The 25,522-nt window shown below is 43.5% G+C and overlaps 1 protein-coding gene across 1 annotated transcript in view; it reads left to right on the plus strand.

The window, feature by feature from the left end:
• Positions 1-997: 997 nt before the first annotated feature.
• Positions 998-25,522, plus strand: part of TICRR (TOPBP1 interacting checkpoint and replication regulator) — an 82,850-nt gene continuing 58,325 nt past the window's right edge. The window contains exons 1-4 of the mRNA XM_075858181.1: positions 998-1,825; positions 9,794-10,043; positions 14,211-14,449; positions 23,359-23,581. Coding sequence (XP_075714296.1) covers positions 1,118-1,825; positions 9,794-10,043; positions 14,211-14,449; positions 23,359-23,581 — 1,420 coding nt within the window. The 5' untranslated portion in view covers positions 998-1,117. The remainder of the gene's footprint in view (positions 1,826-9,793; positions 10,044-14,210; positions 14,450-23,358; positions 23,582-25,522) is intronic.

Genomic DNA, 25,522 nt, shown 5'->3' on the forward strand with positions numbered 1-25,522 from the left:
CAGAGTGTCATAATGATGGCGGCTGCGCGAAAATCACGCAGCCACGCATCATACGCTGCTGACACACGGAGCGGTTATGACCTTTTGCATGTGCAAAATGCCACGTATTTTGCGCGCGCAAAAAGCACACGCTCGTGTAAATCCGGCCTTAGGGTAGGAACACACTAGGCATGAACACTGCGGATTTTATGCAACACATTTTATTGTGGAAAATCCACAGCGTATTACAGTCGCAGCAGAGTGGATGAGATTAGAACAAATCTCATTCACACGCTGCAAAAAAAATGGACCTGCCGTGTGACTTTTTAAGCCGCATGTCAATTTATTCTGTGGAATCGCCGATACAGTGGATGATACTTCTCGTCAGAACGCCCAGCTAGTAAACACGCCCCGATGTACGCACATAATACACGCCCAGTTGGACTTTTACTGTAAACACGCCCAGTTGTACTTTTGCAAGCCTCATTTGCATAAATACAAAAATGGTCATAACTTGGCCAAAAATGCTCGTTTTTTAAAAATAAAAACGTTACTGTAATCTACATTGCAGCGCCGATCTGCTGCAATAGCAGATAGGGGTTGCAAAATCTGGTGACAGAGCCTCTTTAAGGTCCAAAATAGGCTGGTCATTAAGGGGTCAGGCACAGATGCAGAATAATAACAGTATTAGCCGGCTAAAGGTCATATCATCATAAACTCTCATGTCTCTTCAAGGTAGTTTAGCTATAAAACACATAATAATAATAATAATAAAATTCGCGTCTATAACCGAATGCTTATCTCTAGTCTTCACGTACACGCGCCACCAACAACGTATCATAAAATCAGCACCGGCCTTCTTCCAGTTACATCACAGAACCCTTTAAAAGTTTAAATATGAACCTCGGCCAATCAAAGAGCATCAGTGAAGTGTGTCATAAGCTCTAACCAATCAGCACGCATCAGCGAACACTTCAGTCATGTGTTTCTTCCTGTTCTCGCGTTTTAACTCCATTGACAGATTGACCAATTAAGTGCGAGCACAACATGCTACCGGCCAATCAGATTTTACGTTAGTATAGCGCGCGGCCGGTTTGATCGCAGTGACTGAGAAAGAAGAAAATGGCGAAGTCGGTGGATGAGGCGTACTGACCCGGTCTTCGCAGCGCGTACATCGGGTTCAGAAATGGCGTCCTCTCACAATGTGGTGTTACTGGTAGACGCAGCGGACTCGGCCCTGAAAGACAGGATTAAACTGTTGTCGCTGCGGCTGCTGAACTTCTTGACATGCCGTGCAGGCCTCGGCCAGGTCCGCTGGAGTTACCGCTTCTTGAACTCACTAGGGGGCCGCTGTAGGCCGCCGCGACGCTCCGACCTCCGGGAACTGGGCCCCCGCAGTTGGGCTGAGTTTGAGGAGGAGCTGGAGGCCTGTTGGGAGCGGGCACGTATTAGCCGAAGTTCAAGTACTCCAAGCTGCCGGGCCACCCTGACCCACACCGCCTTGATGGAAACGTTGTCTGATTTCCAGTGGGACAGGCCGGACATCACCTCTCCAGCCAAGCCAGCTGTGCTGAGGAGCCGCCGAGGAGGACGACTGATCCCTGCAGATGAGCCCCAGAAAGCCGACTCTCCCTCAGAGATGACGGCCAGCTCGGGGTGTAAAAACGCGGTGTTCATCCTCTCTCCCTGCCCCCATTCCCGGGCACAGCTCAGAGACTTCACAGCCACCGGTGGTGACGTGGGGCTCCAGCAAGTGATGGACAAGCTGCTGTCCAGGGGGCTGCAGAACATCGTCAGCAACAAGAGGGTCACCCTGTACTGGCTGGACACCTCCGACTGGGCAGAGGTGATAGCTGGCATGTGCTCTCATGATGCTTGTACTAGATGATGTCATGATTCTGTACTAGATGACATGAGCTGTGATGTCATGATCCTGTACTAGATGGTGGCATGCGCAGTGTGATGTCATGATGCATACTGGATGATGGCATGCGCTGTGTGATGTCATGATGTTGACATGCGCTGTGTGATGTCATCATGTGTACTAGATGATATGCGCTGTGTGATGGGATGATCCTGTACTAGATGACATGCACTGTGTGATGTCGTGATCCTGTACTAGATGGTGGCATGCGCTGTGTGATGTCATGTGTACTAGATGATATGCGCTGTGTGATGTCATGTGTACTAGATGATATGCGCTGTGTGATGTCACGATGTGTACTAGATGACATGCGCTGTGTGATGTCATGATGTGTACTAGATGACATGCGCTGTCTGATGTCGTGATCCTGTACTATATGATGGCTTGTGATGTCGTGATCCTGTACTAGATGACATGCACTGTGTGACATCACACATGAGTCATAGTTGTGCTGCTCTTTCCCTGTCGTTGCCTTGTGTAAACGAGTGTTTATCCCCATAAGTCTGATCATCGCTACGTTTAAATGGAGCAAACGTGTACGGAATGACATGCTGTATTGCTAGTTTACCTGGCAAAAAATCTGCCCTTATGCAATGTTAGTGACAAATCAACTGGACAAATACCTTGTTTACATTTTGTATTTAACCCCTTCCCGCACCTTGACGTTAATAAACGTCAATGTGTGCAGTAACTTCGCGCACCTTGACGTTCATTAACGTCAGTGCTTTGACAGTTAACCGCCGCGCGGCGCTACACCGCAGCGGCGGTTAACTGTGCAGGGTGTCAGCCCTGCTCTCCCTGTTGCCGATCAGCGGCCTGTCGCCGCTGAAATCGGCAATTAACCCCTTCGATGCGGTGGTCGATTGCGATCCCCACATTGAAGAGGTTTACAGCGGATCGGCAGCCCCCCACATGTATTTGCGGGGGCTGGCGATCCTTCTCACGGCAACCAGAGGCCAGACAATGACCTCCGGGTTGCCATGTACGGAAGCCTCGGAGGATCAGCCTGCGGCCGTTCCTCCTCTGCTTCATGTCAGTGTGACAGTTACGTCACAATGACAGTTAGAACACATTACACTACGTGTGTAGTGTAATGTGTTCCAGCAGCGATCAGAGCTGCAAGTCTAAGTGTCCCCTAGTGGGACAAGTAAAAAAAGTAAAAAAAAGATAATAAAAATGTTTTGAAAAAGTGTAAAAATAAAAGTTAGAAGTGATATAAACAAAGAATGCTTTTTTTCCTAAAATAAGTCTTTTATTATAGGAAAAAAATGAACACGATAAAAAAAGTACACATATTTGGTATCACCGCGTTCGTAACGATCCCGACTATAAAACTGTAATATTATTTTTCCCGCACGGTGAACACCGCGAAAAAAATAAACGAAAAACAGTGCCCGAATCACAATTTTTTGGTTACCACCCCTCCCAAAATCGACAATAAAAAGTGATCAAAAAGTCGCATGTACGCCAAAATGGTACCAATACAAACTACAACCCGTCCCGCAAAAAACAAGCCCTTACACCGCATTTTTGACTGAAAAATAAAAAAAGTTGTCGCTCTCAGAATACGGTGACACAAAAAAGAATTTATTTTATAAATAAGTGATTTTATTGCACAAACGCTGCAAAACATCAAAAAGTTATATACGTATGGTATCGCTGTAATCGTATCGACCCGAGGTATAAAATATAATGGTAATTTATAGCCCAGGGTGAACGCCATAAAAAACAGTTTCAGAATTGATGGTTTTTGGTCACCTTGCTTGCCAAAAAATTGAATAAAACGTGATCAAAAAAATTTCTAGTACCCCAAAATGGTACCAATGAAAACTACAGATTGTCCCGCAAAGAATAAACCCTCACCCAGCTCCGGTGGAAAAAAAATAAAACCGTTCTGGCTCTCAGAATATGGCGATGCAAAATGTGCAGTGTTCCAAAAGCAGATAAGATCGGGCGCCTTTTATCAGTGCGACACCGGCCACATATCTGCGGATTATTTATTTACTGCATTATTATACCCTCTTATTATACCCTGATGTACCCCGCACAGATGACATGTACCCTGATGTACTCCGCACAGATAACATGTACCCTGATGTACTCCGCACAGATAACATGTACCCTGATGTACCCCGCACAGATTACATATGCCCCCACATTATATATTGAGACACCAGTAAAACCCCAAACAGAACTACTACCAAGCTACATCTGCGCCCCAAAAGCCAAATGCTGCTCCCTCCCTTCTGAGCCCTGCAGCGTGCCCAAACACCAGTTTACGCCCATAGATATGGCATCGCCATACCCAGGAGAACCCCCTTAATATTTTATGAGGTATTCGTCTTCAGTGGCACAAACTGGGCATAACATGTAGTGCACTAAAATGGCATATGAGTGGAAAATTGTAATTTTTACTCTGCACCATCCGCTGCACATTAACCCCTGCGCACACCACAACATAGCATGTCGTAGTGTGGGGGGGGGGGGGTGATGCATGGAGCGTCTCACGTGAAAAATAAAGCATTTAAAACGGCAAAATCACTGTTTTTTGGTCACCTTGGCTCTACCTAAAAATGTAATAAAAAGTGCTCAAAAAGTTGTATGTACCAAAAAATGGTACCAATAAAAACGACCGCTCGTCCCTCAATAAATAAGCCCTGACACCGCTCTATTGACTGAAAAATAAAAAAGTTGTGGCTCTTGGAACGCGGGGAGGAAAAAACTAAAAAGGAAAAGAAAAAAATGGATCAGTCCAGAAAGGGTTAATTACTTTCTAATGAAAAACCATTTATGACCACACGTGGGGTATCGCCGTACTCGGGAGAGATTGCTTTACAAATGTTGGGCAGCATTTTCTCCTTTATCCTTTGTGAAATTGAAAAAAGACAACATTTTAGTGGAAGAAATGTTGATATTCATTTTCACGGCCTAATTCTAATAAATCCTGCAAAAGACTTGTGGGGTCTAAATGCCCACTATATCCCTAGATAGATTCTTTAAGTGGTGTAATTTCCACTTTTGGGGGGTTCCACTGTTTTGGCCTCTCAGGGGCTTTGCAAATGCGACATGGCACCCAAAAACCATTTCAGCTAAATTTGATCTCCAAAAGACAAATAGCGCTCCTTCCCTTCTAAGCTCTGCTGTGGGTCCAAACAGCCGTTTATTACCACATATGGCATATTTCCGTAATCGGGAGAAATTGTTTTACAAATGTTGGGGTGCTTTTTCTCCTTTATTCCTTGTAAAAATTAAAAATGGCTACCTTTTTTCAGAAAAAAAGTAGATTTTTACCTTTACAGAATAATTCCAATGAATTCAGCAAAACAACTGTGGCATCAAAATGCTAACTTTACCCCTAGAAAAATTCCTTGATGAGTGTAGTTTCCAAAATGGGGTCACTTTCCGGGGGTTTCCACTATTTTGTTCCCTCCAGTGCAATTCAAACGCGACACGGCACTGAAAACTATTCCAGCAAAATCAGAATTTCAAAATCCAAATGGTGCTCCTTTCCTTCTGAGTCCTGCTGTGGGTCCAAACTGCAGTTTATTACCACATATGGGGTATTGCTGTAATCGGGAGAAATTGCTTTACATATGTTGGGGTGTTTTTTCTCTTTTATTCCTTGAAAAAATAAAAAAATTCTACGTTTTTTTCAGAAAAAAAGTAGATTTTCATCTTCACATACTAATTCAAATACATTTTGCAAAAAAACTGTGGGTTCAAAATGCTAACTATACCCCTAGATAAATTCCCTGAGAGGTGTAGTCTCCAAAATGAGGTCACTTTTGGGGGTTTTTATTGTTTTGGCCCCACAAGACCTCTTCAAACCTGACATGATACCTAAAATATATGCTAAAAAAAAGGAGGCCACAAAATCCACTAGGTGCTCCTTTGCTTCTGAGGCCTGTATTTCAGTAAATTAGCGCACTAGGGCCACATGTGGGATATTTCTAAAAACTGCAGAATCTGGGCAATAAATAATAAGTTCCATTTCTCGGGTAAAAACTTCTGTGGTATAGAATTTTTTTTATTACAAATGAATTTTGTAAAAAAAAAATGACATTTGTAACTTTCACCTCTACTTTGCTTTAATTCCTGTGAAACGCCTAAAGGGTTAAAACACTTTCTGAATGCTGTTTTGAATACTTTGAGGGGTGCAGTTTTCAAAATGGGGTGATTTATGGGGACTTTCTAATAAATAAGACCCTCAAAGCCACTTCAGAACTGAACTGGCCCCTGTAAAAATCGGCTTTTGAAATTTTCTTCAAAATATGAGAAATCGCTGCTAAAGTTCTAAGTCTTGTAACGTCCTAGAAAAATAAAATAATGTTCAAAAAACGATGCCAAACTAAAGTAGACATATGGGGGATGTTAACTAGTAACTATTTTGTGTGGTATTACTATCTGTTTTACAAGCAGATACATTTAAATTTAGAAAAATGCTAATTTTTGCAAATTTTCTTCAAATTTTGGTGTTTTTTACAAATAAATATTGAATTTATCGACCAAATTTTTTCCGTAACATAAAGTACAATATGTCACGAGAAAACAATCTCAGAATCACTTTGATAGGCAAAAGCATTCCGGAGTTATCACCACATAAAGGGACACATGTCAGATTTGAAAAATCGGCTTCGTCCTGAAGGCCAAAACAGGCTCAGTCCTGAAGGGGTTAAAACAGCACGTTCCTCTGGTAGATGGCAGTACCCCCACCTTTTCAGCTGTTTATAGCTTTTTCTGTCTCAAGTGGCAAAACCCAATTAAAGTGAGTTTGTCGACAGTTTTGTCCCCCCCCCAACTTCTAACACCGCTAGATAGGCGACATGAAAACGAGATTAAACATACCAATGTTGGCGATCATACTGACTGCATTATTGAGAACATTTTAATCACTCGTGATGTATGCTAATTAGATTGAGTGTCCGCTGGTCGTTCCTTAACCAGGGAAGTGTCCAAATCCATCCCTCTGCTTTTGAGTGACAGAGTTTAGATTACACGTCGTATGACGGAGGGGACTGCTAGAGCCGTCACTCGAGCAAAGGGGAGAGGTAGTTAGAGGAAAAAACCAGGAGACTTCCCTGGTTGAAGAACGACTGTCAGACACTTAGCATCTAATTATCATATGGCACGTAATGCCTTATTCACACGACAGAGTCCCGACCGAGTCAGAGTGTCGGCCGTTTTGCATCCGGGCCGGGCATATCTGGACAGTGACATCAGGGGCAACTCCTGAAGGGGAATCCCCATGTGGCCGGTGATTCCACTTCAGGGAAAGCCTGTCGTCTGTGTCCATTTATGGACACTGAACGTTACTGGCTTCGCCTGCTGTGGAATCCCCGGTCACAGAGTGTTCGGGGATTCTGCTTCAGGAGTTTCCCCTGATGTCACTGTCCATATATGGACAGAGACATCAAGCGCTCTGTCCAGGAGCGGAATCCCCAAACACACGGGGATTCCGCTCCTTGGTTAAAGTGGGGCTATCACATAGCAGAGCAGGGAGATACCTCCCTGCTCTGCTATAGTGGCGTCGCTACAGCGGTAGCAGCCACAGCAGCTGCTAGCGGCGCCATCGGCCATGGGAGGTGTCGCCGGGCCAGGGCGCTTTTAAAACAAGCATGGGAAGGGAGCCAGCGCAGTGATCCCTTCCACCTGCTGTACACCCGGGCCCTGCCACACAGTACCCCTGTATACAGCACCCCTACATTGTAGGAACTTGCGTACAGCGATTGGTTCGAATGGCATAAACTCCTCCTCACATGCACTCTGCGCTGTGAGGAGAGAGCGAGCGACGGTAGACACGGCTGTCACTCGTGATACATTCCGGTGATGGCCGTGTATTACCCAGCCCCATAGACTTCTATGGGAGCCGGGCGACCGGGTGAATGGCCGAAAATAGGGCATGTCCCATTTTTGGACGGCCGGTTTTCCCGGCCCGTCAAAAAATCGGTCGTGTGAATAGCCCCATTAGGGGTTTATTGTTCCTACTGCAGCCGGGTGACAGCCGTTTTATGAACGGCTGTCACCCGGCCGGGAAAGCCTGTCGTTTGAATAAGGGCTTAGTGATTAAAACTTTAGTTTTCTCAGTTATGCTAGCAGAATAATCGACAACATAGATATGTATGATCATGTTTAACCCTTTCCTTCCGCAGCCATTTTTCTGATTTTCACTTTTGTTTTTTACTCCCCACCTTCCAAAAGACATAACTCTTATTTTTTGATCAATATTGCCATATGAGGGCTTGTTTTTTGCGGGACGAGTTGTACATTTTCACAGCACCATTTTTTGTACCATATAATTAGTGGGAAATGAGAAAAAAATATATATAGGGTGGAATAGGGAAAAAAACAGTGATTCCTCAATATTTTGGGTGGTTTTGTTTTTACAGCGTTCACTGTGTGGTAAAAACGCCATGTTACCTTTTATTCTGCAGGTCAATACGATTACAGCGATACCAAATTTATATAGTTTTCTTTGTTTTACTACTTTTACAAGGAAAAAACTGATTGTTAAAAATAAAATGTGAGTTTTGTTGCCACATTCTGAGAGCCATAACGTTTTTATATTTCCGTTGATTTAGTGGTATGAGGGCTAATTTTTTGCGGGGCGAGCTGCAGTTTATATTGGTAGCATTTTGGGGTATGTGAGACTTTTTGATCACTTTTTATTAATTTTTTGTGTGAGATGAAGGGACCAAAAAACAGCAATTTTGATGGTTTTTATTTTTTACGGCGTTCATCGTGCGGAATAAATAATGATATATTGTTATAGTTCAGACTTTTACGGATGCGTCGATACCAGTTATATTAGCTTTTTATTTATTTTGCATTTTGCTTGTGGGAAAAGTTTTTTTTGGAACTTTTAATTTTTTTTTTATTTATTAAAAACTTTATTTGACTGTTTTTACTTGTCCCCCTAGGGGACTTTAACCAGCGATCGCTTGCACGATATACTAACGTATTGCAGTATATCGTGATTCTGACTGCCTCCTATGAAGCGCTGCCATGCCAACCAACGGCACCCCTCAATCTCACCGCGGAGGGGGGCATTGGAACTTTACAGGGGGTCGCGCCCTGTTTTTAGTCATTTAAATGCTGCGGTCGCTATTGATCGCGGCATTTAACGGGTTAAACAAACGGGATCCCGCTTGTTACCCGGAAGTGTCGGCTATAACACACAGCCGACAATCGCTCTATAGAGTTTGGGTGAGCCCGCTCTATACTCCCCACTCCCCCCACCAACCCGACGTGCGCCGTATATACGGCGGATGTCGGGAAGGAGTTAAACTTGCTTCTATGCTGCCTAACTAACTTCTGATAGAGACAAAAGCTGCGACCAACAAGCACAGCAAAAAAGGTGATGACTATTGGAAATCTGGTACCATATGTCACTCTGTAGGTCTGTAATCTGTACTACTGAATGTGAGTGTGGGGCTCAGTACTGCTTCTGAGTTCTCTGGGTGCAGTTTGAAAACGGTATACTCCTATTTCATTCATTGACTATAATAGCCTTAAATGTAGAAAAAGTGGACTGAAAAGTCTTAGTGGTTTTCCTCCTGTCCAGCCACATACGATTATATTCACATATTGCAATAGTGGGACAGGTGGCTGTGTGCAAAAAAACTATGAAAATAAATCCTGGTACCACATGACAGATGTACGTAAATACGATTTAGGCTCTGTTCACATCTGTCAGGGCTTGTCATAGATGAACTGGCGCCCGACATAACCCATTGACTTTAATTTCCGTCATTTTGCCTGACAATACTATGGAATCTGCGACAGGCTCCTAACGGATCTGCAGATGTGAGCAGTTTTGTAAATGGCCATGCTTGTGTCACTAAAATGTCCACATTTTGTTTTTAATATATTTATTATTGTTTTTGTCTTTAGGTGTGGCGGTCTTGTGATCATTTTGGATACTGGAAAATGGTTGAACTAATGCCACATGTTGGTGGCAGGATAATACCATCTGAGTGTTTACTGGAATCTTCATGCCAACAAGCAACAGACCAACTCTTCTCCTCCAGGGTGTCTTTGAAGATTCCCTTTGATTCCGTGCTGTGTTCACTTCTCAGCAGTGAGCTGGAGTACAGGTCCTGGTTTCCGCATCATGATGGAGTAGTGTCCTTCATGACACCTGGTAAGAGAGACCGATATAGACGAGGCATGAACTAATTATTGTAGATCTTAGAAGACAATCAAGGAGCCAGTTTCTTTTTTAGTGGACAAGATCACAATTTCTATATTTATGTATATGCCCTTTATATAGCTGCACTTTTGGACATTTTCTGCCCTAAATGGGCACAGAGAACCTAAAGTTGGCCATACACTAGAGATTTGAGAGAGGCCGTTTTTTCATCGACTTGTCGTTCATTGTTGCTCTGTGAAGTTTGTCATTCTGGATGACATTGTTAAAACTATTAATTGCTGCTCGATATCTGCCTTGATCTGTGGCCGGGTTTAAGCTTCTGCTAATGGCATGCAGATCTGTCGTTTAGAATGAACGACTTTCCAAGGACTGCACCTGAAATACGATCGTAAAAATCCAACATGACCATACCCAATTTGCCTATGAGGCAACTAATCCTATTTTCCAGGCTACTAACAGAATTAACTTGTTCATTAAACAGGCATTAAATTGTTCTATTTACATCATTCCTAATAATCAAAATGACCTTTATTAAAGGCACGTATCCTATATTCTAAAAACGACATAAGCCCAGAAACGTTATCACTCATATAGATGTAATCGTCAGTCTCTGCTAATGGCAATAGAATTAATATACTGGCTATGCTAGAGCAGACCTCTATCCCAGAATTGATTCTGAGCTGATGGTATGTTTTAAAAACATTCAACAAATTCTCCCCCCCCCCCCCTAGCATGTTCCTGCTGAGGTGTGTGATTTACGACCATGTTAGATGAAAACAGTGTGGGTCGCTGAGCTGCGCTGTTTCCGTAACTCTTATACACTTCTATGGGACTTACGGAAACAGCGTAGCTCAGCGAGCTACGCTGTTTTCATCGAACACAGTCAGAAATCACACGCTTCAGCGGGAACACAGAGCAGTAGAACGAGGTTTAGGGGGCCCCGTGCTAGAGATAGATGTGGGACCTGCACCTATCTGACATCTATGACATATCCTGTGGATATGTCATAAATGTCCCTGATAGTAAAACCCCTTTAAATAGAGCTGTTGCCTCTCCTATATTAATGATAAAACAAAGTATACATAGCTTGCAGTAATGCACAAACTCTAGTATGCAATAAAAAATCACAGATAAAGGGCTCCACTTATATAATGGTAGCTACGGAAAAAATTAACACCAAATTGGCTGTCCTTGTTCGGAATAACCAAAGGAAAAATGACACGTAATGAACATATGTTAATTTCAAATAAAAAGTAATAAAGTTGCACCAAACACAAAAAAAACAACTTTTTCAAAGGTGTACATAGCCTTTAAGAAGCAATTATTAATTGACCGCTCCAGAATAGCCAGTGCTGTATGTAAATGATATGGCTGTGTGTAAGCTTGTCCCTCTGACATCGTGTGCAGCCATCATCCAAGGACCCAGGTTCTGTACACCCAAGTGTGGGAGGCTCTACTAGTGATCTGAGCTGGGCTTAAAGAGGCTCTGTCACCAGATTTTGCAACCCCTATCTGCTATTGCAGCAGATCGGCGCTGCAATGTAGATTACAGTAACGTTTTTATTTATTAAAAAACGAGCATTTTTGGCCAAGTTATGACCATTTTTGTAGTTATGCAAATGAGGCTTGCAAAAGTCCAAGTGGGTGTGTTTAAAAGTAAAAGTCCAAGTGGGCGTGTATTAGGTGCGTACATCGGGGCGTTTTTAATACTTTTACTAGCTGGGCGCTCTGATGAGAAGTATCATCCACTTCTCTTCAGAACGCCCAGCTTCTGGCAGTGCAGACACAGCGTGTTCTCGAGAGATCACGCTGTGACGTCACTCACAGGTCCTGCATCGTGTCAGACGAGCGAGGACACCGGCACCAGAGGCTACAGTTGATTCTGCAGCAGTATCAGCGTTTGCAGGTAAGTAGCTACATCGACTTACCTGCTAACGCCGATGCTGCTGCAGAATCAACTGAAGCCTCTGGTGCCGATGTGTCCTCGCTCGACTGACACGATGCAGGACCTGTGAGTGACGTCACAGCGTGATCTCTCGAGAACACGCTGTGTGTCTGCACTGCCAGAAGCTGGGCGTTCTGAAGAGAAGTGGATGATACTTCTCATCAGATCGCCCAGCTAGTAAAAGTAGTAAAAACGGCCCGATGTACGCACATAATACACGCCCAGTTGTACTTTTACTTTTCAACACGCCCAGTTGTACTTTTGCAAGCCTCATTTGCATAACTACAAAAATGGTCATAACTTGGCCAAAAATGCTCGTTTTTGAAAAATAAAAACGTTACTGTAATCTACATTGCAGCGCCTATCTGCTGCAATAGCAGATAGGGGCTGCAAAATCTGGTGACAGAGCCTCTTTAAGTAGAATAGTCACTTGATTAGATCATGAGATCCCTGGATGTGACCTCATCTGGACATACTGTTTAGGCTCTGCTCACATCTGCATATTGGTTTCCGTTTAAAGCGGAAACGACGACGCAGTGCCGGATCCATTGACCACGAATGCCAACGGACCCCATTGACTTCGGGTTCTGTTTTGGTTTCCACCTATTTGACAGGAAGACTATCGCTGCATGTTACGCTCTTCTTCCTTTCAAATCGGATGGGATCTGTGACTGAGGCTCTGCTACAGGTGTGAACAGAGCATTGCATACGGGGCAGGTATTGTGGAGCTCTGACCTGCAGAAAAATTAATGCAGCACTAGCATTATATTAACTGTTTATAGGTTAACTGACAATTGGAAAAGCCCTATAAACGTTAACACGATTTTGGAAAGGCTGTATATTTTGGGGTCTGTTCGCAAGAGTAGTGAAATGTATGGTATAGAAATAATGCACAGCACTCACCCGTGAAGATCATTCGCAGCTCTTTATCTGCAAATTCAGAGGCAGATTTCAGACGGGAGGCAAGCACATAGCAGATATGAAAAGAAGTTCACATAGACAATGCCAAATACATCCGAGTTTAATAAGATGTTCGCATCTTTTAATAAATTGGGAACAATGCATGCCAACTACCCACTGCAATTTCATTGGGGCGTAATAAGCCTTTATTACATGTGGGCTGTTGTCTGAATGACTGACTAAGGCTGAAAATGGTAAAAAAAGTATATTTATATTCTTGTATGATGATTTTCTAAAGTTATTTTTGTATCCGAGGAATTGCTGTTCTTTTATTTGCAGCATGAGAAAATGCATTTTTACAGGATGTTTACATTCATGTGTTTTTGTTATTTACGGCATATACATCACTTACCCAGAAAGGGTATAATAGTAATCTTGTAACTCGTGCGAGTATTGTATGTTTAACGTTTGCAGGAGGGGTCTGAAAACAACCTTAGGACAGATTGCTGGGTTGTCCTAAGAGGTGGTCGGCATCCTAGAATTCAGTTACTGACTAATGACCCAATATCCCCTGCTGCCCAATACCCTCATTCACGGTCCATTTACAAACTATCTGTGTGACATCACTTCTGAAGTCAGATACAGATGTTTTAGGACCAGTCTATCGCTCCTTCAGTGCTGCTCCACTGTTAAGAAATGAGAAGTGTCTGCCCTGAGATGGGGAGTTGGGTTTATGGGGTTATCAGAAGCCGGGCAGACAATACGGGGAATGTTGCGCAACTATTTCACTGTTGGTTTGTAAGGAAGAGTTGGTGAACGGAAATCTAATTCCCAGTGGATGAAGTCCTCACCTTGGATTTGGCTGCTAAAGCACTCACACTGTGCATGGGGAATGTAACATTTCACGACGCCTAGATCAGAAGCCGCCCTTTACTAAGCAGCTTTTTCCTCTAACTAAGGCCCTCTGCACACGCAGTATCTGAATTCCCGTTCCGTGATTACGGCTACAAACGGCTGTGGACTGTCGTTTATAATGGGAGCACGGCCCGCAAATGCAAAGTATTTACAGCCCGGACACCTTCCCATAAATATACGGGAATGTGTCCGTTTGCAATAGAAATGAATGGGTCGAGACTAATTGCGGATCAAAATTGCAGCCATATGCATGGGGCCTAATATAGATGGTCCAGAGCTGGAGAACTCTCTACTATTACCCACTAGTATGGCATATGGAAGGGCCTACCTACCCCTTTAATATTTAGTTCTAAGTCTTGTTAACAACATATAATCCCTCTTCTTGCTTTTTTTTTCAGGTGTAATAGAACAATGGGAATGTGCAGTCACCTTGGAACCAATTTCATCATCTCAAAAGCATATTAAAAATGTAATGACTATCCATTTGAAAGGAACCACCCAAAACTGGAATCCAAATCAAGTTGGGCCACTAACAGTGGAAAGTTGGTTGTTGCAGAGTTTGCCCGACAGCTGCCATTCTTCATGCCTGCACTTTAAACAGCTTCTGAACGCGAGTTTATCTAATGGACTGTTCCTGGTAAAGTAAAAACTTTTCCTTATGTGTAATAGCTTAGTGGATCTGTACACACAGGAATATTTCTTACAGGATGTTCATTTTGGCATTCAGTATTGCACTTGTTGCATTTGTTATTCTCCTCGTCTTCAGTCTAAGGGCATGTTCACGCTCAGTTTTTTTATCACGCGTATTTCGGGTCGTAAGCGCCTCGAAATACACCTGAAAAATCGGTAGCTGAACACTTAAACATCTGCTTATTGAAATCCATTGGAAACACGCCGGAAAGTTCAGATGGGGTGTTTTTTTATGCAGTTTTTTTTTTTTTTTTAAAGCAAGGCGTGTAAAAAAACGCTCTGTAAAAAGGAGCATGTCACTTCTTGAGCTGTTTTTGGAGCTGTCTTTCATAGTGTCAATAGAAAAACCCCTCCAAAAATGGATAGAAAAAAAAATTTAAGGTTGAAAATCGTAAAATCCGTAATTTTCAGTTTTGGATTTTGCGTGTGAACATACCCTTAACATGGTATACTCTGAAAACCACAGTGTCGTTGTGTGCTAGAGCCCTGGAATTGTATTGATCATTGCTTGATTTAATATCGGTGACTTAGATAATCATTGATCATTGGAAGGCCTTTTAAGCCTACATTCAGAACGATGAAGTTCTATGGGTGTAGTCACATGGCCGTTTTTTTTTTAATGGCCTTTGTATATTGGCGTCAAAAAATAGGACATGTCCTATTTTTGGCCGTTTTCATTGCCGGACGGCTCCCATAGAAGTCAATGGATACGTTTTTACCTGATCTACCTGGTCTACTTTGAATGCTGAGCCCGGGGAAGCCCTTGACATTACTGTCCATAGGACAGTGATGTTGGGCTTTCAACAATTGAATCCCCAGCCAGAGCATCCCCCGTAGATAGCGCCACTGTAGCTCCTGGAGAAGTCCCCGGCGTCACTTTCCATATATGGACAGTGAAGTCATGGTGTTACTCCTAGAGCGGAGTCCCTGGTCTTCTCTGTCGTGATTCCACTCTCCTGACGTCACTGTCCATATATGGACATAGACGTCAGGGGCTCCGTCTATGAGGAATCACCCGCTGGAGGGATTCCGCTCCTACAGTGAGCTACAGTGGCGCTATCTACAGGGGAGGGGGTGGTATGTACAAGGGGTGGTGCTATCTACCGTGCGGGTGCTATATGGGGGTTTGACACTATCTACAGGGGACACTGGCATTTCTAAATGGGCACTATCTACAGTGTTCACTGTGGCCCTATCTGAGCATTAGCTACAGGTGGCACGATCTACAGGGACATTTCAGCACTATCTACATGGGCGTAGTGATTTCAGGGTTGGGACAAAAAAAAACTGACAAATGAAATCCATTTTTTGGTTTTTTTTTAACGCCCATGAAAAACTGATGACAAATGGCCATTAAAAACGGACAGGCGGACTGGAAATGGGCGAAAATTTGGAGACACACTGATGCAAAATGGGCATGAAAAACTGACAGTTGATCGGTTTTTAATGGCCATTTTTTTTCACTGTCGTGTAAATGTAGCCTAAGGCCTTATTCACACGACAGTGAAAAAAAATGTCCATTTAAAACTGATCAACTGTCAGTTTTTCATGGCCATTTTGCATCAGTGTGTCTCTAAATTTTCATCCATTTCCAGTCCGTCTGTCCGTTTTTAATGGCCGTTTGACATCCATTTTGCATCAGTTTTTCATGGCCGTTAAAAAAACTGATGAATTTCATTGGTCCGGCTTTTTTTGTCCCAACCCCCTGAAAACAACCAAAGGAAGGTCACATGTTCACCTAGACACTATTTACAGCCTCCCTGTAGATGATGCCACACGCCTCCCTGTATATGATGCCACACGCCTCCCTGTATATGATGCCACACGCCTCCCTGTATATGATGCCACACGCCTCCCTGTATATGATGCCACACGCCTCCCTGTATATGATGCCACACGCCTCCCTGTATATGATGCCACACGCCTCCCTGTATATGATGCCACACGCCTCCCTGTATATGATGCCACACGCCTCCCTGTATGTGATGCCACACGCCTCCCTGTATGTGATGCCACACGCCTCCCTGTAGATGATGCCACACCAGCCTCCCTGTAGATGATGCCACACCAGCCTCCCTGTAGATGATGCCACACGCCTCCCTGTAGATGATGCCACACGCCTCCCTGTAGATGATGCCACACGCCTCCATGTAGATGATGCCACACGCCTCCCTGTAGATGATGCCACACCAGCCTCCCTGTAGATCGTGCCACACCAGCCTCCCTGTAGATCGTGCCACACCAGCCTCCCTGTAGATCGTGCCACACCAGCCTCCCTGTAGATCGTGCCACACCAGCCTCCCTGTAGATCGTGCCACACCAGCCTCCCTGTAGATGCCACACCAGCCTCCTTGTAGATGCCACACCAGCCTCCCTGTAGATGCCACACCAGCCTCCCTGTAGATGCCACACCAGCCTCCCTGTAAATGCCACACCAGCCTCCCTGTACATGATGCCACACCAGCCTCCCTGTAGATGCCACACCAGCCTGCCTGTAGATGCCACACCAGCCTCCCTGTAGATGCCACACCAGCCTGCCTATAGATCGTGCCACATACTCACGAGAGCAGCGCCGTCTCTCCTCTTCTTCACTTGTGGTCACTCGTCTGCACGGGATCTGGCAAGGCAGTGCGACGGGGCGGTGACGTCATCGAGGCGCCTTCAAACCCGAGTGACCACAGACGAGTGACCACACCTGAAGAAGCGCCGCAAACGTGAGTATGCCAACGATAGCCAGCAAGGGAACTAGTAGTTCCCTTGCCAGTCCCCATGTAACAGATCCGTTTTTAACGGTTGTTACATGTATTGACAGCCGTTAAAAACGGATCCATTGACTTCTATGGGGGCCGTCAGGCCGTTAAAACGGCCAAAAATAGGACATGTCCTATTTTTTGACGGCCATTATTCACGGGCCGTTAAAAAAACGGCCGTGTGAATGCACCCATAGAACATCATTGTTCTGAAAACGGCCATGTGAAAGCCGTTAAAAGGACGGCCATCACATGGCCGTTTTTCACTGTCGTGTGAAAGAGGCCTTAGGCTATATTCACACGACAGTGTGAAAAAAAATGTCCATTAACCCCTTCCCGACATTTGTCGTAAGTATACGACATGGAAAGCCAGTGCTTCCCGCAAAATGTTGTATACTTACGCCAAATGTTTGGCACCGGCTCAGAAGCCGAGTCGGTGCCATCATCCCCGGATGTCAGCTGTATCTGATAGCTGACATCTGGCTGTAATGGCGGAGACCGAAATTAGCTTCGATCCCTGCCATTAACCCCTTCAATGCTGCGTTCAAATGTGATCGCTACATTTAAGCTGTTTGCAGCTCATCGGAACCCCAGCAATGAAATTGCCGGAGTTCCGGTGGCTGCAATGGCAACCGGAGGCCTAATACTGGCCTACCGGTCTGCCTAGCATGGAAGCCGGTCAAGATCCGCCCGGCGACGGAGCCTAATCGGCTTCCGTAGCCACCGGCAAGATGGCGCCGGCTCAGGAGCTGATCCGGCGTCATCAGCGGTGGAAGTCCGCTGTATGTTACAGCGGACATCCACCTGTAATGGCAGGAACCGGAGCTAGCTCCGATCCCTGCCGTTAACCCCTTCGATGCAGCAATCGAAAGCGATTTCTGCATCTTAGCGGTTGATAGCAGATCGCCAGCCCTGACGGGCAATCGGGACTGGCGACTGCTGCTATGGCACCAGGAGACACAGTGGCCTCCTGCTCTGCCATTATGGAAGCCTAATCGGCTTGCTGTCAGTGAATAACTGACAGATCTAATACATTGCACTACGTAGGTAGTGCAATGTATTAGAAAAAAAAATTTGACAGTTGGATCGTCAAGTCCCCTAGTGGGACTTGAGAAAAAGTGTAAAAAAAAAAAAGTGAAATAAAACAAGTTTGAAAACAATAAAAGTTTCAAGTAATAAAATAAAACCCAATCGCACTTTTTCTCTCATCAAGTCCTTTATTATTGAAAAATAATAGTAAACCATACGTATTTGGTATCACCGCGACCATAACGACCTGAGGTATCAAAATATTATATTTATTGCACGCGGTGAACAGTGTAAAAAAAAAACGTAAAAAACTTTACCAGAGTTTCTGTTTTTTGGTCACTTTGACCTACAAATATTGGAATAAAAAGTGATCAAAAAGTCGCATGTATCCAAAAATGGTACCTATAAAAACTATCGTCTCGCAAAAAACAAGCCCTCATACAGCTCCGTCGACAAAAGAATTAATAAGTTATGGTTCTTACAACTTGGCGACAGAAAAAATACATTCTTTTTACAAAAGTAATTTTATCGTGCAAAACGTTGTAAAACACACAAAAGTGCTATAAATTAGGTATCGCCGGATTCGTACTGACCCGCAGAACAAAGTTAACATGTAATTTATAACGCTTGGTGAACACTGGATAAAAAAAAACTATGGCAGAATTGCGTTTTTTTGTTTACCTGGCCTCCCAAAAAAAATAGGATAAAAGGTGATCAAAAAGTCGCATGTACCCCAAAATGGTACCAATAATAACTACAGCTCGTCCCGCAAAAAAAGCCCTCATACCACTACGTCTATGAAAAAATAAAATTAGTTCAGGCTCTAATAAGTCAGGAAATAAAAAAAAAATGCAGTTGTGCAGATCAGAGGGGAGCATTTCGTCTGTTTCAAGAGGCGATTTATCAACGACCTAAAATTAGGGAACCAGGAAGGGGAGGGCCCAAACATATCTGCTAAAAGCGAGGGTGGCCGTATTATACCAGGCAACACTTTCCCAGCAAAATTCCCCAAACTGCAAAGGTGCGGAGTGTGGACCAAAAGGGGGATAAGAAAAGATGCCATAGATCAGTGCGACACCGGCCTGTGCAGAAAGGATTGCTTCACAGCGTAACACACATCTATGGATCATTTTATTGTTTACCCCATTATTATACCACCTGACTATGTCCCTAATGTACTCTGCCCAGCTTACATGTACCCCCACATTATAAATGGAAACACCAGCATAATTCAAACCTACTACCAAGCAAAATACGCTCTCCAAAACCAAATGGCGCTCCCTCCGCTCTGAACCCTACAATGTGCCCAAACAGCAGTTTCCTTCCACATATACTGTATATGGCATCGTCATACCCGGGAGAACCCTTTTAACAATTTTTGGGGTGTGTGTCTCCAGTGGCATAAGCTGGGCATGACATATTTGTCACTGAAATGGCATATCTAGGGAAAAATATACATTTTTAATTTGCACCATCCGCAGCGCATTCATTTATGGAAAAGACCTGTGGGGTGAAAATGCTCACTACACCCCTTAATAAATGCCTTGAGGGGTGCAGTTTCCAAATAGGGTCACTTCTCAGGGGTTTCTTTTTATTATTTCACATCTGAGCCTCTGCAATTGTGAACCAATACTTTGTAAATCGACAAATTAAGCCTCCATTTTACATGGTACACTTTCACTCCTGAGCCTGGTCGAATGTCCAGGCAAAAGATTAGGGCCCCATGTAGGGTGTTTCTAAAATTGGGAAACACTGCATAATAATTAGAGAGCTGCCTTGTTATGGTGGCACAAGCTGGGCACCATATATTTGCATATCTATGGAAAAAAAAACATTTTCACTCTGCAACATCGAGTGCACACTAATTTCTACAAAACACCTGCAGGGTTAAAATGCTTACTACACCCCTAGGTAAATGCATTGAGGGGTGTGGTTTCCAAAATGGGGTCACTTCTGGGGGGTTTCCACTATTTTGGGCTCCGAGGCGCCCAGAAACCAATCCAGCAACATCTGCACTCCAAATGGCGCTCCTTCCCTTCTGAGCCCTGCCGTGTGCCCAAACAGCAGTTTATGACCACATATGGGGTATTGCCGTACTCGGGAGAAATAGCTTTACAAATGTTGGGTTCTTTTTTTTCCTTTATTTGTTGAGAAAATGAAAAATTAGCTACGTCTTATTGAAGAAAAAGGATTGTTTTTATTTTCACTGCCCAATTCTAATAAATTCTATGAAACATCTGTGGGGTCAAAATGCCCACTACACCCCTAGATCAATTCCTCAAGGGGTGTAGTTTCCTAAATGGAGTCATTTTTTGGGCGTTTTCATTGTTTTGTCCCCTCAGGGGCTCTGTAAATGCGACCTGGCCTCCTGCTAAATGTGATCTCCAAAAGCCAAATAGCGCTCTGCTTTTTTTCCTTCAGTCCTTGTGGAAATGAGAAAAAAAATCGCTAAACCTACATTTTCTTTTCATGAAAAAATGATTTTAATTTTCACGGCCTATTTCCAATAATTTCTGTAAAAAACCTGTGCAGTCAAAATGCTCACTACACCCCTAGATAATTTCCTTGAGGTGTGTAGTTTCCCAAATGGGGTCACTTTTGGGGGATTTTCACTGTTTTGGCACCACAAGAGCCCTTCAAACCTGACATGGTGCCTAAAATATATTCTAATAAAAATAAGGCCCCAAAATCCCCTAGGTGCTCCTTTGCTTCGGAGGCCGGTGCTTCAGTCTAGTAGCACGCTACGGCCACATGTGGGATATTTCCTAAAACTTCAGAACCTGGGCAATAAATATTGAGTTGCATTTCTCTGGTAAAACCTTTTGTGGTATAGAAAAAAATTGTATTCAAAATGTATTTCTGCAGAAAAATATGACATTTGTAAATTTCACCTCTACTTTGCTTTAATTCCTGTGAAATGTCTAAAGGGTTAAGACATTTTCTAAATGCTGTTTTGAATACTTTGAGGGGTGAAGTTTTTAAAATGGGGTGACTTTTTGGGTTTGTAATATAGAAGGCACTCATAGCCACTTCAGAACTGAACTGCCCCCTGTAAAAATAGCCTTTTGAAATTTTCTTGAAAATGTGAGCAATTACTGCTAAAGTTCTAAGCCTTGTAACCTCCTAGAAAAATAAAAGGATGTTCAAAAAACGATGCCAATCTAAAGTAGACATATGGGGGATGTTAATTAGCAACAATTTTGTGTGGTATAACTGCCTGTCTTACAAGCAGATACATTTAAATTGAGAAAAATGCTAATTTTTGCAATTTTTCGCTAAATTTTGGTGTTTTTCACAATTAAATACTGAACATATCGAGCAAATTTTGCCAGTAACTTAAAGTCCAATGTGTCACGAGAAAACAATCTCAGAATCGCTTGGATAGGTGAAAGCATTCCGGAGTTATTACCACATAAAGTGACACATGTCAGATTTGAAAAATGTGGCTCTTTCAGGGAGGTCAAAAGTGGCCAAAGAGGGAAGGGGTTAAAAACGAATCAACTATCTGTTTTTCATGCCCATTTTGCATCAGTGTGTCTCAATTTTTGGCCATTTCCAGTCCGTTTGACAACCGTTTTGCATCAGTTTTTCATGGCCGTTAAAAAAACTCATGAATTTCATTGGTCAGGCTTTTCACCTAGACACTATTTACAGCCCCCCCCCCCCCCCCCTGTATAGGATGCCACACAGCCCCCCCCTGTATAGGATGCCCCACATACTCACCGATGCAGCACCGACTTCTCCTGGTCTGGTCGCTATTCTCATGGGATCTGCGAAGGCGATGATGTCCTCGCGCTGCCTTCGCAGAACCCGCGAGACTAGCGACCAGACCAGAAGAAGTCGGCACTGCATCGGTGAATCTGTGAGTATGTGTCGTCACGCCGCCGATAGCCAGTAAGGGAACTAGTAGTTCCCTTGCAAATCCCCATGTCACAGATACGTTTTTAACGGTTGTAACATGTATTGACAGCCATTAAAAACTGATCCATTGACCTCTATGGGGGCCGTCAGGCCTTTAAAACGGCCAAAAATAGGACATGTCCTATTTTTTGACGGCCATTATTCACAGGCTGTTAAGAAAAAAAAAAAAGGCCTTGTGAATACACCCATAGAACATCATTGTTCTGAAAACGGCCGTGTGACGGCCGTTAAAAGAATGCCTGTCACACGGCCGTTATCACAGTCGTGTGAATAAGGCCTAACACATTCCACCGCTTGGTTTTTGTTTTGTCGTTTGTGTAGAGTCCATTTAAAAAATGAGTTTTACTATGTGCTTAGTTGGCAGGAATTATTAGTGGTTTTGTTAGTGAGCATTTGTATTATTTTCTTACAGCTTGTCCTACAAGAGGTCAGAAAAGACTTTTGGGGGCATTTATTTTTTGGTGTTCTGTGAGGCTGATTTTCTGGAGGGCCGTATTTTTAAGGTTCATTGTAGTCAAGCTCATTAGCATCCACCAGCAGGTTTAAGGCAAATATCTGGACAACGGGTGAAGGTGCGTCGTCTTTACCACTGCGCTTAAAGATAAAATTGTGCATGATGACCGCTCCTTAGCATTTGCATATTGGAAATTTTGAAGCTTGAATGATGGTTCTGGCGTTTTTTGCGACACTGCTCCAATTTGACCACACTGTGTGAATAGACCCTTATGGGTGTGCCTTAATTTGTGAGAACCAGTATCCGATGATAAGTAAAGCAGTGTATTTTCAAAGTTACTTAATGTTTGTGTAGGTTAAACTTGGGCTTCGTTCACATCTGCGCTTAGTGTTTCCCTTGCTTTGCTCTGTCATAGGAGCAGAGCAACGAAAATACCGGAAGCGCCGAATCTGTTGCATGACAGGCACAATCGGCGCCTGATCTAACCCATTGACCTCTAATGGATTCCGTCGGGTTTCCGTTGTGCTGCACTAAATTTTCCACCATTTTTTACTCGATAAGTGATGGAGACCCCTGACGGAGCCTCCGATGCAGATGTTAACGAAGCCTTACATGTGAACTCTAAAGTGCTGTTTAGATTCTTTAACCACCGTGTCATTTTGATTTTCTCTGTTTCCATAATTACTTTACTTACTTTTCCAGGTTGCTGATATATCTATTGCTGAAGATTTGCTACCCAGAACAGGCATCCTCTCCCCCATTTCTGAAAATGCTGCTGTCCTTAGTGTGATCTGTCGTGACCTATCAGTTGAGTTTCACAAACTCTGTGATAAAACTATTGGAGAAAATAATCAAGGTGTCTGTTGGGATCCCCAGGATATTGTAAACTCTGTTCTTGGCTGTAATGAAAACACTACATCACCTGGTAATTTTTTTTTGCACTATATTCAGAAATCTTTTGGTTGGATCTTTGTGCAAACCTCTAGGAAACACATTCTGATCTGTCCTGTAACTTGGGGCTGGATTATTAATCCCGGGAGCCAGGTAGCCAATACACCTAAAAAATGCCCTTTGGTCCTTACTATTTTGGGTTTAAAATGTTTAACTGGCTCCTTGTACAGTGCCTGCCCTTCTGCTGCCATGGTTTTCAGGGCAGTTTACACACTTATGTACACAAATAAAACCTGAATTAAAACAGAAATGATCTAGTACCTCCATACTCATATTCTTTTTGAAAGTAGATACCTGACTTGTAAAAATGCCAGTTTACACTGATGGGTGCCTTCATGCAACTTTGCATCAAAGCATAATATTTCGTAAAAATAAGTTTCACCCAAGTAGAGTATTGGATGCACAGCACCTATAACTAAAAGTTCATGATGTACAGAGTTCCTACAAACCACTTAATGGATTTTTTGGACTATAAGACGCCGTTTTTAGCAAGAATAAATCTTGCTAAAAAGTCAGTGCGTCTTCTTCTAGTCGGCAGTCAAGGGACCCGGCAGCGATGGGCCCCCTGACCGCTTCTTACTTAACCTCTTCCCGACCCATGATGTGCCGGCACATCATGGGGAGGGGATGATGTTTGGAGCGGAGCGGGCTCCCTCGCTGGGCCCACTACATACACTGCAGGTGTCAGCAGCTGACACGCTGCTCTACCGACCAGGAACAGCGAAGGCGCTGTTCCTGGCCGTTTAACTAGTTCAATGCCGTGCTCAATACCGGGTTTTCCCATGAAGGACATTTATGAAGCATCCACAAGGTATGTCATAAATGTTAGTTAGGTGTGGGTCCCAGAAGTGGGACCCGCATCTATCTCTTGAACGGGGTCCCATAAACGCCGTTCTATCTTACTCGCTCCGCTGTCTCCCGGCCACTTCCTGGTTAGGTGGTCGGGAGTTGCGTAAACGGCCGAGTGCTCGCTGAGCTACGCTGTTTCCATAACTCCCATAGAAGTGAATGGGAGTTATGAGAACTCGGTAGCTCCGAAAGCTGCGTACATGGTCGAGTTACGGAAACGGCGTAACTCTCTGAGCTACGCTGTTTCCGGAACTCCCGTAGAACTTAATAGTAGTTACAGAAACCGCGTAGCATGCTACGCTGCTTCTGTAACAGCCATTAACTACTATGGGAGTTACGGAAACAGCGTAGCTCAGCAAGTTAGGCTGTTTCTGTAACTCATCCATGTATTGCAGTGTATTGTACCAGCGATCTAATGATAGCTGGTTCAAGTTCCCTAGGGAAACTATTAAATTGTGTAAAAAAAAAAAAAAAAAACAAGTTAGATAAATTTTCAGGAGTGTAAAAAAGTTATAAAAACAAAAACCTTTTCCCATTTTGCCCCAAGCACAATGTAAAAAAAAAAAGAAATGAAATAAAAAAAAATCGTATGTACAAAAATTCTAATTTTTTTGTTGTCTAAAACCTGAGTGCGTCTTATAGTCCGAAAAATAAGATATGTCTCTATATGCACGTATTCACCAGAACTGAAGAGACCAACAATCTCCTTGATCCAGATGCCAGTAAACATTTAACTCGTGGTATGGCTGGGCGATTATGAAAATCACGACCTTGCTTACAATTAATGAATGATCATTTGCCCCCTATTGACATACCACGCCCCATTGGCATGCCACGCCCCCTATTGGCATGTCACGCCATTGAACGTATATCCCCCTGCTGTATACTACTGTATATACTATGCCCCCCACACAGTATTATACCTCTGCTCCATGAAATATTGTCTATCCGGAGTTCTTTATTTTACTTTGATCTTTAGAACAGATCTTATTATACAAAACAATATCAAGGTAATTGCAGATTGTGTATGTTTTGGACTATGGCAACTTTTTGGCCAATGTAACTT

The sequence above is a fragment of the Rhinoderma darwinii genome, chromosome 3, assembly GCF_050947455.1.
Source record: "Rhinoderma darwinii isolate aRhiDar2 chromosome 3, aRhiDar2.hap1, whole genome shotgun sequence".
Lineage (NCBI taxonomy): Eukaryota > Metazoa > Chordata > Amphibia > Anura > Rhinodermatidae > Rhinoderma > Rhinoderma darwinii.